This window comes from Carya illinoinensis, chromosome 2 (genome assembly GCF_018687715.1).
Source record: "Carya illinoinensis cultivar Pawnee chromosome 2, C.illinoinensisPawnee_v1, whole genome shotgun sequence".
NCBI classification, from domain to species: Eukaryota; Viridiplantae; Streptophyta; class Magnoliopsida; order Fagales; family Juglandaceae; genus Carya; species Carya illinoinensis.
Window position 1 is genome coordinate 2,497,819 of NC_056753.1, and position 13,711 is coordinate 2,511,529.

The following is a 13,711-nucleotide window of genomic DNA, read 5'->3' on the forward strand; positions in this document are numbered from 1 at the left end:
TGAGTTTGGAGAAAATATCGAATGATATCATAATATTTCATGTCTATTATTCTGACTTGCAGCCACTAACTAGACTGAAGTTTTGGGTCCAGCTTTAGGTAGATTTCACCTTTCAGTAAACTTACAACAAAGCAATTCGTACGAAGTCTTTGATTTGAAAATCATATATATAACTGGAAACTGCTCAGGCTTTTCTTTATTATATATATATATATATATATATAAGTAATGCTAGATATATTGTTAAGGCCGGTGTGCAAATCTCGTTTAATCTAGCCGTTTGAAAAACGTGAGGCCTGTGAAAAAGTGGATTTTTCTACCATTTTTTTTTTAAAGAGATTACGTGAGAGTTGCGTGCTTTATAATTATACCGGTAACCCTTTTTTTAGAGCTTGCATATCTTGCATCCCTTTTTATATATTTTTGAAGAGATTTGAAAGGAATTAAATCCTCCAGTACTTTCGTAAGCTTCTGATGCTTGCTTTGTTCTTCTCCCTCGTGTGTTTCTTCTTTCATTAGTGAGAAGTTTGTCATTATTAGTTAGGCCCATCTCAAATGTATTCACACATGAAACATCTTCTGAGCTGGATCAAAACCATCTCAATATCATCTCAGCTGCAAGTACTTAACATCTTAAAGGTCCACAGTATTGGAGTTCAACATGATGACTGAAGGCCCAGCCTTACTTAGTCCAAATTAAAGCGTGTACACAAGTTATCTTGACTAATTAAGAATTGGGCTCATTCACGTACCCATATTAATTGAAGGCCTGAGCCGGGGTTCATCTTTCTACGAGCCCAATAGGTGTAAAGGAAGTTCCAATGCTATATATTACAAGGAAAAATATAATTATAAGTACAATTGTATATTAATCTGTATATTAATATGATGTGATTGGTTAAAAAGTAGATTTTATTGAAAACAGTGTTAATTTAAATTTTAAGTATGAATGAATCAGTATTGGTACACAGATTAATACGCGACTGTGGTTGTATATAGCAAAACTTATATTACAATTTCATTCCAATGAGGCTAACACTGTAACCATATTATCCACCAATTTTTGAGTTTACTATCATGAGAAAATGAGTGTTAGATCCACAAAATAATTTCAAATAAATAAACTTATAAACTGATGTAATTCAATATTATATGTGAAATTTACCTTACAAGAAAATTAACTTTTGTAAATCTAACGCACTCAATCATGCTACATTAATTTGTGAGTTTACTTTTATAATATCTATTTGTAGACGAAACCAAAGATGAAGGTAGGCGGGGCCTATTGGATTATTGGATTACTAGAGAAGGCAATGGAGCTTCTCCTACTTAGTTCTTTTTTGTATCTTAAAAATACTTATCAATCATTTAACATATACAATATATTTGGTCTTGTAGAAAAGTTTTATCTAAAAAATTTTATTGACAAGAAAAAGATCAACTAAAATTTAGTTGCAACATTAGAAGCAAGATATGTCTTATCATCCAAATTTAGAAGATTTGTCCACAATTTCTAATGAAAAATTCTAAACATAAGCCTACAAACCACACACCATACTTTTTTTTTTTTAATTTTTTTCTTTTATCAAATGTCTGATATATAGATAGTGAGTAAAAAATTTTTAATTAGTTTAAGAAGAATAAACTCAAAAAAATTTCCGGAAAAATTTTAAAAAAATAAAAAAATGTGTGGTGTGTAATGTGTGAGCTTATATGTTGCAAAACTCATTTTTGATTTATGTCGGGTATTGAAAACTACTGGAAATTCCCAGGTTTATTATCTTGTTGACAAATTGATTCGAATTGTCTTGATACTTCCAGTTTCAACGGCAACTACAGAATGAGCTTTATCGGCAATGAACATCGTTAAGACAAGTTTTCGAAACAAAATGAAGGATGGCTTTTTTTTGGCGATTAATCCAAAAAATAAAAAATAAAAGAGCTTAAAACCTTGGTAACCAGAAGAGGTTCTAATAATTAATATTACAATTAAAGACCAAACTACGTACCAATTGAAGCTGTGAAGCCTTCTTCTTACTCATCATGATCATCACGAACGTCTAACGTCGCCACACAGGAAAGCAATACATTAAAGACGCCTCCAAGAAAAGAATTACAGGAGCCATTAATGCTACCATGTGATAATTTGTAATTCTTAGACTTGGTACTGCTCTTAATTACCAGTACGACCTTCTGCTTCTCCTTCAAGTACCACCTCTTTGTTTTCTCCATAAACGTCTCTTTCTTGCTGAAAGTATAGCTTCTGAGATACCTCTGCCTCGAAGCAAAGCTCTCATGGTAGACATATGCTTCAGTGTTGAAAGCAGAACGACGACGACGACCCGTCGTCTCTGATGATGTCTTCTCGTCCTCCATGCTTGAGTTTCTTAAGAACTCTGCGTCTGCTTCAGGCCATTTGTAAAGTCTCACAAAGCTCACTTTTACTGGGTCTTGGGCGTCTAAACAGCCCCCAACGCAGCTTGAGCTCATCATCATCATCTTTGCGCCTTATCTCTATGCCTTGATCACAGTACTACCACTCCAAATTGAAAACCAATAAATAGTACGAAGCCAAGAAGTTATAAGTAACTAGCCAGTGCATGCCTTCACTAAAATTTATATATTGCTTGTTTTTTCTTGGAGGTCAAACTTGTGAACTAGAAAAGGATATACTGCAGAAAACTAAGAATTTTATTTGGAGTTAGATCAATTAGTTTTTCGAAGTCTTTTTAGAGCCGAAGAGATTCTTTTACTAAAATTTGTTTGAAATAATTAAGTTGATTTTTATATTTGTTTTTTGGGACTTGGGAAACATATAGATGCCCTAGCATCCATGCATGTGGCTCCGCGCGCCACGGACAGACATTCCGACGAAACACTAAATATATATGGCTTTTATCTTTGGATTCTTGCAAATATATCTTTGGTTATTGTGTCTAGCTAGCTAGCGCCTTGATTGTCTTGTCCAATTCCTTGGTTTGGTCTTTTTTCCTCAATCTTTGTGTGGAGTGTATTTTTTCAACTGGTTCTCAGTTTTGTCTTTACATAACACCGAGATGCATGATGAACCAAGCCAAAACATACACAGCCATCAATGCGAGCATTCTTCTCGCCCTTGTATCATGCACCAAACTTTTAACTCTTATGTTCAAATTAAAAATCCTGATCTTGTATGTATATGAACTGAAAGAATTGGACAGAAAATGGTTTGGTTTTTCCACACACTACAACAAAAAAGACTTTTTGGGACGATTTTATTTTGGGACGAAATGAAATTCGTTCCAAAAAGTGAGATTTAGGGACAAATTTCATATTTCGTGCCAAAAAAAAGATGGAAGATGGATACCGTTTGAACACGTTCGAACGGTATAGTTAGGGACGAAATATTGTCCCTAATAATGAAACCGTTCGAATGTAATGTTTTAACGTTCGAACGGTTAAATTTAACTGTTCCAACGTAAATTATGGGGCTTTAAGTAAAATTATTACGGAGGTTTAAATGGTAGAGATGGATGGTTATAGAGGAGAAAATAATGTTTTGAGTGTGGTTCGGCATCCATAAAAATAAATGCCTGCGATAACTTATATATGCAAAACCATTCGAATGGTTTTATTTAATATCTTTAAATACTATACTATATTGTATAATATATTATAATATATTTTATTATTATATATATAATATACTATATATTATATAATATTTAATATATTATATTATATATATAATATACTATAAGTTATATGATTTAGTATAACTTACAGTATATTAAACTAGTACATATTGCATAACATATATTATGATATATTTATATATGTTATATAATATATACTAGTATATAATATATATAATATATTATATTATACTATAGTCTAATATCAATGATACTAGCATAGTATATTATATACTACTCTAATATTGTTGATACTATATATTTTAGTTATAGTCTAATTAGATGACACTATATATGATACTATCACTACAACAAATATGGCTTTTAGTGACAGATTATAAATAGTGACGGTTTCCAAACTGTGACTAAAACGTATTTACTGTGACGGTTTGTGAGAACTGTCACTAAATGTTGGGCAAGAATTTCAAAACGTTCGGACGTTTCCCATAATACGTTCGAACGTCACAGTAACGTTCGAATGTTATGTATATTTACGTGCGAACGTAAAAAAATTAGCGCGAACGTTCGAACGTTTTAACTATTTACGTGCGAACGTGAATATATTAGCGCCAATGTTCGAACGTTAATGTGATAAAGTTCGAACGTTATATGTAAAATTACATAAATTAACCATAATATATATTTTTTTAATAGTAAGGTTGAGTAACGTTATATTAAAAAAAAATTAAGAGTAGAAATTAAGCTACACAATACATACATTAAATATTTGTGTCCATTACATATGTCGAAAATAAAAAACGTTCGAATGATAAATTTTTACAAATCACTTTCAGAACTGCTGGTTTACAAAAGATCGAAACTCCTCAGTCAATGTCTCAACCTTATTGTTTAGCACATCTACATGATGTGCAAGATGTGCGACAGCCTGATCTATATGTGCAATCTGTCTATCGATCTGTCGGTCTATATGCGCCTTCATATCTGTCATCATTGTATCAACCCAAGCAGGTCGCACATCCCCAGCAGATGTAACTCCCGGCTGCTGACTAGTACTCGCCGACGGGCGAGCAACATCGGCCCCAGACTCAGTCGGGGGAACAAGATCTGGCGTAGGACCAGACTGACGCCGAGCTAAGCCTCTCCCCTGTCCAATGCTCCGGCGGTGTGTGGTTATGTCGATAGGGCTCATCTGGTTTATCACCATCTCCTCCGCTTGGAGTGGCACTCCCCGGGCTAGTAATAAGCGGCTGATGATGACTCCGTACGGGAGATTATCCGTGGTAACGATGCTGGCCTCGTAACGGATCCGCTCAAATATAACAAGGGGCAAGTCAATGGACTCACCACGTGCCAAGCCAATCAAGAACTGTGCATGAGCCCGACTGAATGTGCTCTTATGTGCCACCGGGTCTACATTTGTTGCAACAAAAATGTGCAACATGCGAAAGAAAGGCAGCAGCTGATTCTGGCTGAAGGAGTTCGGCCTATCGAGCTTTGTGCGGTCCGTGCCAGTGAGGATGTAGAAATCCTGGTCCTGCTCATCGTCACCAACCTCAGCAGCAATAGGATCGCCCTCGGGTCGATCTTCTTCATGACTGGGCATAAACTCAACAGGGCCCGAAGATGAAGCAGAAGCAGCTGGATCTGCCTCGAATATGCCCGGGGAAAATGCAGCTGCTATGTCATCAGCCTGAGCAGCTGTCGACTCAGGTAGCATACGTGGAATCTGGAGCAAGTCGGCGAGAACATCCGCCGAGAACTGAAACTGTACACCGCGTACACTGAGAGTATGGGATGATGCATCGTTAGGCATGGTGGCCATCCCAATGTAAAACTCTCGAACCATTGTGGGGTAAATCTTTCCCCTCAATGTGCATATGGGGCCCCAGCCTCTGGTGACGAAGACGTCTCTTAGCGTCTTTCGCTCCCAGCTGAGCTCATCAAACTCATTAATGAGGATTTCTCGTTCCCCCATAACAGTTCGTGCCCCCAGTCGAGCGATGTCCGGATTGCCTCCATCCCTCCCTCGCTTCCTTGTCGTCATATACTGAGCCATATCCTAAAAATAAAAAAATATATATAAGTTATAACATTTTAAAAAAATGATTATAATCACAGATACATACGTATTATGACATATATGGATTATACTAAAAATTAAAATATCATCCTTATAAATTTACATAAAGAAACTCACTTTTTCAATATATAAAATAATAATACCTAAAAGAAACATTATAAAAAAATTTTATATTGTAAACGTTCGAACGTTAATACAATGTACGTTCGCACGTTAAAATACGTCCGAATATACAAAGATGAAACGTTCGATAAAAACGTGCGAATAAGCTCATTACGTCCGAACATATTACCTAAACGTTCGGACGTAATGAATTTGAATCGTCATACGTTATGACGTTCTTACTAGCCGAAGAAGACCAACGGATTATGTTCGAACGTTTTATCCAACGTTACGTTAAAGCGTTGGATAAAAACGTTCGCACGTAAAACTAATACGTTCGCACGTAACAATATAACGTGCGAACGTATTGAATACAAAAGGTCACACGTTCGGACGTTGTGTCGTGACGTCCGAACGTTACGACACGGAATCGCTGAGTCGACTCAGCCATTACCGAAAGCTTCGAAACGCATGTTTCGAAGCCACAAACAACCAAAATATGAATTTCAAAAGATGGGAAATGTTTCTATGGTCCTATTCTATCATTTTACTGCGAATGGTGGCCGGAAATGCAAGTTTTATAACTGGGCTACGGTGGGTTTCGAATTTTTGAAACCCACCGATTAAAAGCAAGGAAATAGAAGAGGGAGAGGGCACATTACCTTTTAGTGACGGTTGCGGTGGCGGATGGCGACGGTTGCGGAGGCGTGCGTGGCGGAGAGGATGAGAGAGTTTGAGTTTTCGGACCGGTTTCGTACAAGTTATGGCCTGGAAACCGTCGTGCCTGGCCTTATATACAGTTAACGTCCGAACGTTAATTAATTAACGTTCGGACGTTAACTCCACATGCGAACGTTATGTATATCACGTTCGGACTTAAAAGCATACGTGCGAACGTGATACTTTTACGTTCGGACGTTGTGTTAACATGCGAACGTGCGTCTATTATGTTCGGACGTCAATCAAAACGTCCGAACGTTTTGGTTATAACATTCGAACGTTGTTACACTATATATTATATTATATATATTATATTACCTATATATTACTATATAATATGATATATGATATATAATATTATATATTATATAATGTATAATATTATATACGTATAATATACGTATATTATATACTATATAGTGTTATACTATATAATATATAGTATATTACACTTATGTTCTATATAGTGTATACTATATAGTGTTATAGTGTATGTAGTTTTAATACGTATATAGTGTTATATACGTATTATTGAAACCGTTATTATATAGTATATATTATATAGCACTTTATAATGTTAATATATATAGTATATATTATATAGATAATATATTATATAATATTTATACTACATTAGTATATGACTATATTACTTTAATATAGTTATTAGATATACTATATTAAAGTATACTATACTAGGATAATATACAATTTTTCCAATATAATATATTATAATATACTTGTTATAACTATAATATATAATAAGTATATTATATATTATAGTTATAATATAATATATATTTTATATATATTATATTTATATAAAGTTATAATATATATATAGTACATTCTTATATAATATTTATGTTATATATTATATAATTGGTACAAATTATATATTAATTAATATTGTATAATTTATAATTTAATATATAAGTATATTATGAGGAATATACTAAATATATAATATGTAAATAATAATATTAACGTTCGAACTTAAATTATGACGTTCGGACGTTATAATAAATTCGGAGGGAAATTTCCCGCTTAAACCAAATTTGCACAGTACGTTCTAACGTACTATTTTAACGTTCGAACGTTACTGACGAATACGTTGGATGGACGTACATACGTGCGAACGTACTGTATAATTATTGGGCGGGATAATTTTACGTTCGAACGTTAATGCATAAACGTTCGAACGTAAAATCAAACGTCCGAACGTTCATTAATGAACGTTCGAACGTTAATTGCATAACAAGCAGAAAATAAAACTTTCACGCACGGGAAAGCAGATTCATTTCTGCTTTCCTCCGTGCGTGTTAGAGTGAGAGACAGAGAGAGTTTTAGAGAGACGGAATACTAAAGGAAGTGGAAAGCAGTGGGGAGAGAGAGAGTTTTAGAGAGAGGAAGAGAAGAAGTGGAGGGTTATAGTGAGTATATGTTTGCAAAGGTATTTTTTTAAGCATTAAGGTAAATGGTTTTTCTCATTTTTTATTTGTAATATACATGATAATTATCAATGTTTTATTTCATATATATTTAACTAACTAGTATTGTGTATTTTTTGAAGGATCATTTGTTGTGAATTGTTGAGAAGTTGTGATTTTTGAAGAAGAATTTATTTAAAGCACAAGGTATATATACTAAACTCTATTGTTATATTTTATTGTGGATATAATTTGTGATTAAGTTTGTGTTGTTTGGATGAATTAAAAAGAAAAATTATTGTTATTGAATATGTTTATTCTTAATGTGATAATGTTTTAGTATAGTGTATGTTTTTGAATAATAATTATTTGTTAGTTTATGTGTCTATTTTAGTAATTTGTTGTTATAAAAGAATATATATAACAATTTATTTAATAAATAAATTGTTATATTATTTGTGTAAGAATAACAATTTTGGTATATAATTTATTAGATGATCATAATTATAAATTATAATATTACAATTATAACTATTATATATATAATTAGTTAAATAACTAATATAATAAATTATCACATGACCCTAAGTATCAATTATAAGGCATAACTATTTAGTATATATAAAAAATCGTATTACTAAAATTATAATATAAATAAGTATTATAAAATAATAATACTTATTTATCTAATAGCTCAATAATCCTAAATATTTTATCTAATAATATATAGTATAGAGTATATTAGTATTAATCCATAATAATAATTATCATGTAATGTATAGTATAAAAAATGATTAATAAGAAATAGATAAGTAATTATAATAATAGTTACTTATTTAATAACTATATTTTATTATAATAATTATAATAATTTTGGCAATAATAGTAATAATTATATAATAACTGATATTGTTTAAGTGTTATCAATAATAATTTTGGCAATAATACTAATAATTATATAATAAGTGTTATTAGTAACTTATATTTGTAATTATAAGATATTTTATAGTAGTGTTATATATTATATAGCTGATAAATGACATATAATATAATAAATAAGGAATTATATAAGTCTACAAATAATTTCTAAGTGTTATCAATCATTAATAATATAAATATTATTAGTACATCGGTATAATTCAAACAATGTGCGCTAATTTATTGTTGACTTTTTTGTTAGATATTGTATAACATTGCATAAATAACCTTAGACCCGTTTGGGAATTAGTGTACATTTAGGTGTACATTAATTCTTGAATTGTCCAGTGTGGACAGTTTGAGATTATATTATCTGTATTGCACATAAACGTTATTCATACTTTGAACGTTTAGTATGAAATTTCGGTGTCTTCCTCATTTGTTCTTTGGGTATACTGTTCTTAGGGTCATAATCCCTATATGTGAACATGTATACTTGGAGAACTATGGGGAAGTGCTGCCGAAATTTTTACTAACATTCAAAGTAGTAGAGTGACGGGAATTGTGCAATATGGAGAATATAATCTCGAATGGGATACGACCAACTACCTTGAGAAAGAGTACTTTGAACATAATGTATTATGACATGCATGTGTATTTAACTTTACCTTAATTACTAAAAAATTAGATGTTTTTAGAAATGGATAAAAGTTGGATGCGTCTACGCGATAGACTTGGAAAAGATTACATACCCTATGCGCGTGGAGTAAGGGCTTTCATTGATTTTGCAAAGGCGTCTGCTGATAGTCGTGGTTACATTAAGTGTCCATGTCGAGGTTGTAAAAATTTGTGTGCGATCGGATTGGATGAAGCTGAAAGTCATATATTTGTGAATGGTATGGATTTGGGCTATACTCGATGGGTACTGCATGGTGAGCCGTATGCTGAATCAGCGGATGACTTATTCAGTCAGCGGGAAAATTTGCACAACGTGGATGATGATTATGAGCGAGATGAGATGGAGGAGATGTTGAGTGACATTGGAGCTGGGATATTTATGGATGAGGTTGACGACAATGGCTCAAGTGGGCGACGGAATGATTCAGATAATTTTCCAGAAATGTGGGAAGATGCAAAGCATGAGCTTTATCCAGGTTGTACAAAACATTCTAAAATGTCATTTATTGTGCGGTTGCTTCACATAAAATCATTGTGTGGAATGTCAACCAAAGCAATTAACATGGTATTAGACTTATTTAATGAAGTGCTTCCCGAAAGATCTGCATTGCCGAAGAACTTTTATGAAGCGAAACAGTTGAGAAAGGGATTAGGATTTGAGTATAAGTCCATACATGCGTGCAAGAATGATTGTGTTTTATTTTGGAATGAGAACGAGGAGAAACAAGCATGTCCTGTATGCGGAGAGTCGAGGTGGAAGGATAAGAAAAGCGTTCCGGTTAAAGTATTGCGATATTTCCCATTGAAACCCCGGTTGCAAAGATTATACATGTGTAAGAAAATAGCTCACGATATGAAGTGGCACAAAGAGAAAAGAGTTCAAAATGATGGATTTATGAGGCACCCTGCTGACTCACTTGCGTGGCAATCTTTCGATAATCAGTATCCAGAGTTTGGGATAGAAGCAAGGAACGTGCGTCTCGGACTCACAACTGATGGATTCAACCATTTTGGAAATATGAGTACAAGTTATAGCACTTGGCCTGTAGTGTTGATTCCGTACAATCTTCCACCATGGAGGTGCATGAAGGCGCCCAACTTTTTGTTAACTTTGCTTATCCCCGGCCCGAGATCACCTGGGAATGACATTGACGTATATTTGCAGCCGTTGATTGAAGAGTTGAAAGAGTTATGGGAAGCAGGCGTCAGAACTTATGATGCATCCACATCAACAACTTTTCAGATGCATGCTGCGGTAATGTGGACGATAAATGACTTTCCGGCATATGGGAATCTTTCTGGATGGAGTACTAAAGGAAAGTTAGCGTGTCCGAAGTGTAATAAAGAAACTACTAGTGAGTGATTAAAATATTCTCAAAAGTTGTGTTTCATGGGTCATCGACATTATCTACCAACTAATCATGCATGGAGAACAGAATCCGCTAAGTTTGATGGACGCGTAGAAGATAGAATTGCGCCAAATGAGTTGTCTGGGGAAGAGATCCTGGAACAATTGGTACATGTGGCAGCGAACAATTTTGGCAAAGGTCGGGGAAAGAACAAGAGAAAACGAGGCGTAGCAGAATTGAATTAGACAAAGCGTAGTATTTTTTTTGAGTTGCCGTATTGGTCGTCCTGCATGTTGCGACATAGTTTGGATGTAATGCATATTGAGAAGAATATTTGTGATAATATACTGGGTACATTGATGAGCATCAATAAAAAGATGAAAGATACGATTAAGACAATGAAAGATCTTGAGAGAATGGGAATTAAACATAATTTGCATTTACGAGTGGATGGTGAGAGGGTGGTCATGCCGCATGCATGTTTTACAATGACAAGGGAGGAGAGGATGGACTTCTGCAAATGGTTGCAAGGTGTGAAGTTGCCAGATGGTTATGCTTCAAATATCAGTAGATGCGTAAGTCATGATGACTGGAAAATTGGTGGATTGAAAAGTCATGACTGTCACGTATTTTTACAGAAGTTATTACCGGTGGGAATTCGTGGGAAGCTAACATCTCCTGTACGTGTTGCCATAACTGAACTGTGTATGTTTTTTAAGGATTTGTGTGCTCGGGTAGTGAAGCGAGATATGCTGCAGAAACTGGAAGAAGACATTGCTACTATACTATGTAAATTTGAGCAAATCTTTCCACCGTCATTTTTTGATGTCATGGTCCATTTAGCAATACATTTACCTCGGGAGATCATGTTGGGTGGACCAGTACAGTTCCGTTGGATGTATCCAGTTGAAAGATATTTAGGTCGACTGATTCGCACTGTTGGGAATAAAGCCAGAGCTGAGGGTTCAATAGCAGAGGCCTATATACACGATGAATGGTTAACATTTTGCTCTTTATATCTTCGTGGTGTTGAGACACGATTTATTCGTCAAGAACGAAATGCTGATCTTGCTGCTCCGCCTTCTCGTGAGCTATCAGTGTTTTCTCAGAATGTACGACCTTTGGGTGCACAAACGGGTTACGATTTACTTGATACAGAGTTGGGTAAAGTTCGGTGGTACGTACTAAATAATTGTCAGGAGATTGATCACTATCTCAGGTATGTCGTTGTACAAGGTTTAAATAATTCTAAAGATTATATACAATTTTAACTACTGTTATGTAAAATAATATGATAATATATACTATACAGTGAGCACATGGGCAAACTTAAGATGGAAGGCGTCGAGGATATAGTGGCAAGACACGAGTCAGAATTTTCTAGATGGTTTGAACAACGTGTATGAACTAAACTCTATACTATATGTTACATGATGAAAGTTTTAACTCTAGCTAATATTTAATAAATGACATTATTTAAATTGTTAGATATTGGAACAACGTGCTCGTGATCCCGAATCAGTCTCTTTTGAATTGTATGCATTGGCCCGTGGTCCATCAAACAGAGCACTTCAATACACTGCATGCACAGTTCGAGGTTATAGATTCCATACTCTGGACCGTGAACGTAATAGAAAAACTCAAAACTGTGGTGTCTTGGTCGAGGGGAGTCATGGAACAGATGATATTGATTATTATGGTGTCATTCGTGATATTATCGGATTGAAATATCTGGGTGGGTCTATAACATATGTCTTCAAATTTGATTGGTGGGATCTAGGCGGTGGTCTGGATTCGATATATAGGGATAATCATTTTACGAGTGTCAATACTGCATCTAAATGGTACGAAGATGATCCATTCGTACTGGCTTGTCAAGCTACTCAAATCTATTACTTGATTGATCCAATGAAAAGTGCTGATGAAGATAGTGGAGAGATAACTTGGCGAGTTGTACAAAAATTTGTCCCTCGAAATATATATGAAGTAGGAACGAGTGCAGATTACGATAATAGTGGAGATGAAGATGACACTCTAAATGTAGAGGCCTACCAGGAAGATGGAGGAGGGGGTATTAACTTATTTGTTGACCTCGGTGCACTCGAGTTGCTCCCCTTATGTAGAGATGACGTCCCACTCATCCATCTCGACCCGTCTTCATTAAATTATCACTCAATTGAAGAAAGTGAGAAAAGTACAGAAGAAGAGTCAGAAGAAGAAGACGAACAAGAATCCGGGGGGGAAGTGGATAAGGATGACGAACAAGAGTTTGATGATGATGACGAAGATGTTATACAGAGACATTCTGAAACAAACATGGAAAATACATCCGAAGATGAAGACTAAAAGTACTAAAAAGTTTATTCATATACAGCCATTATAGAATTTTATAATAAATATAAATTTATTCTAATAATATTTTTTTGTTATATATAATCATTTCCAAGTATGCCGCCAAAAAGACAAAGGAGAAATGTGCCTCCTCCACCGAGTCCAAGTCCTGAACCCATTGAGGACTCCCCACCTGAGGAGTCTGTTCCCGAAGATGAAGTTAACATTATAGAGAACGATGCACAGTCGACACCTACCGGTAAGGAATGTTTACATTAATACTATATATACTTGAAGATGTTTGTTTCAATAAATAATATATATAACCTTCAAAATTATACTATCATCTATTAGTTGATGAACAATTGGCTCGTCGCGGTCGTGGCTATACACGCGGCATCTTACTTGAGAAAAATCGAAGGCATGGTAAATTGAAAATCACAATTCCTGATAATTCCACTGGAGGAG

General features: G+C 34.4%; 1 protein-coding gene across 1 annotated transcript; it reads right to left on the reverse strand.

The window, feature by feature from the left end:
* Positions 1-2,034: 2,034 nt before the first annotated feature.
* LOC122301602 lies at positions 2,035-2,499 on the reverse strand. Its single transcript, XM_043113009.1, has one exon. The coding sequence runs from the start codon at positions 2,497-2,499 to the stop codon at positions 2,035-2,037; it is 465 nt and encodes a 154-aa protein (XP_042968943.1).
* Between the last annotated feature and the right edge of the window lie 11,212 nt (positions 2,500-13,711).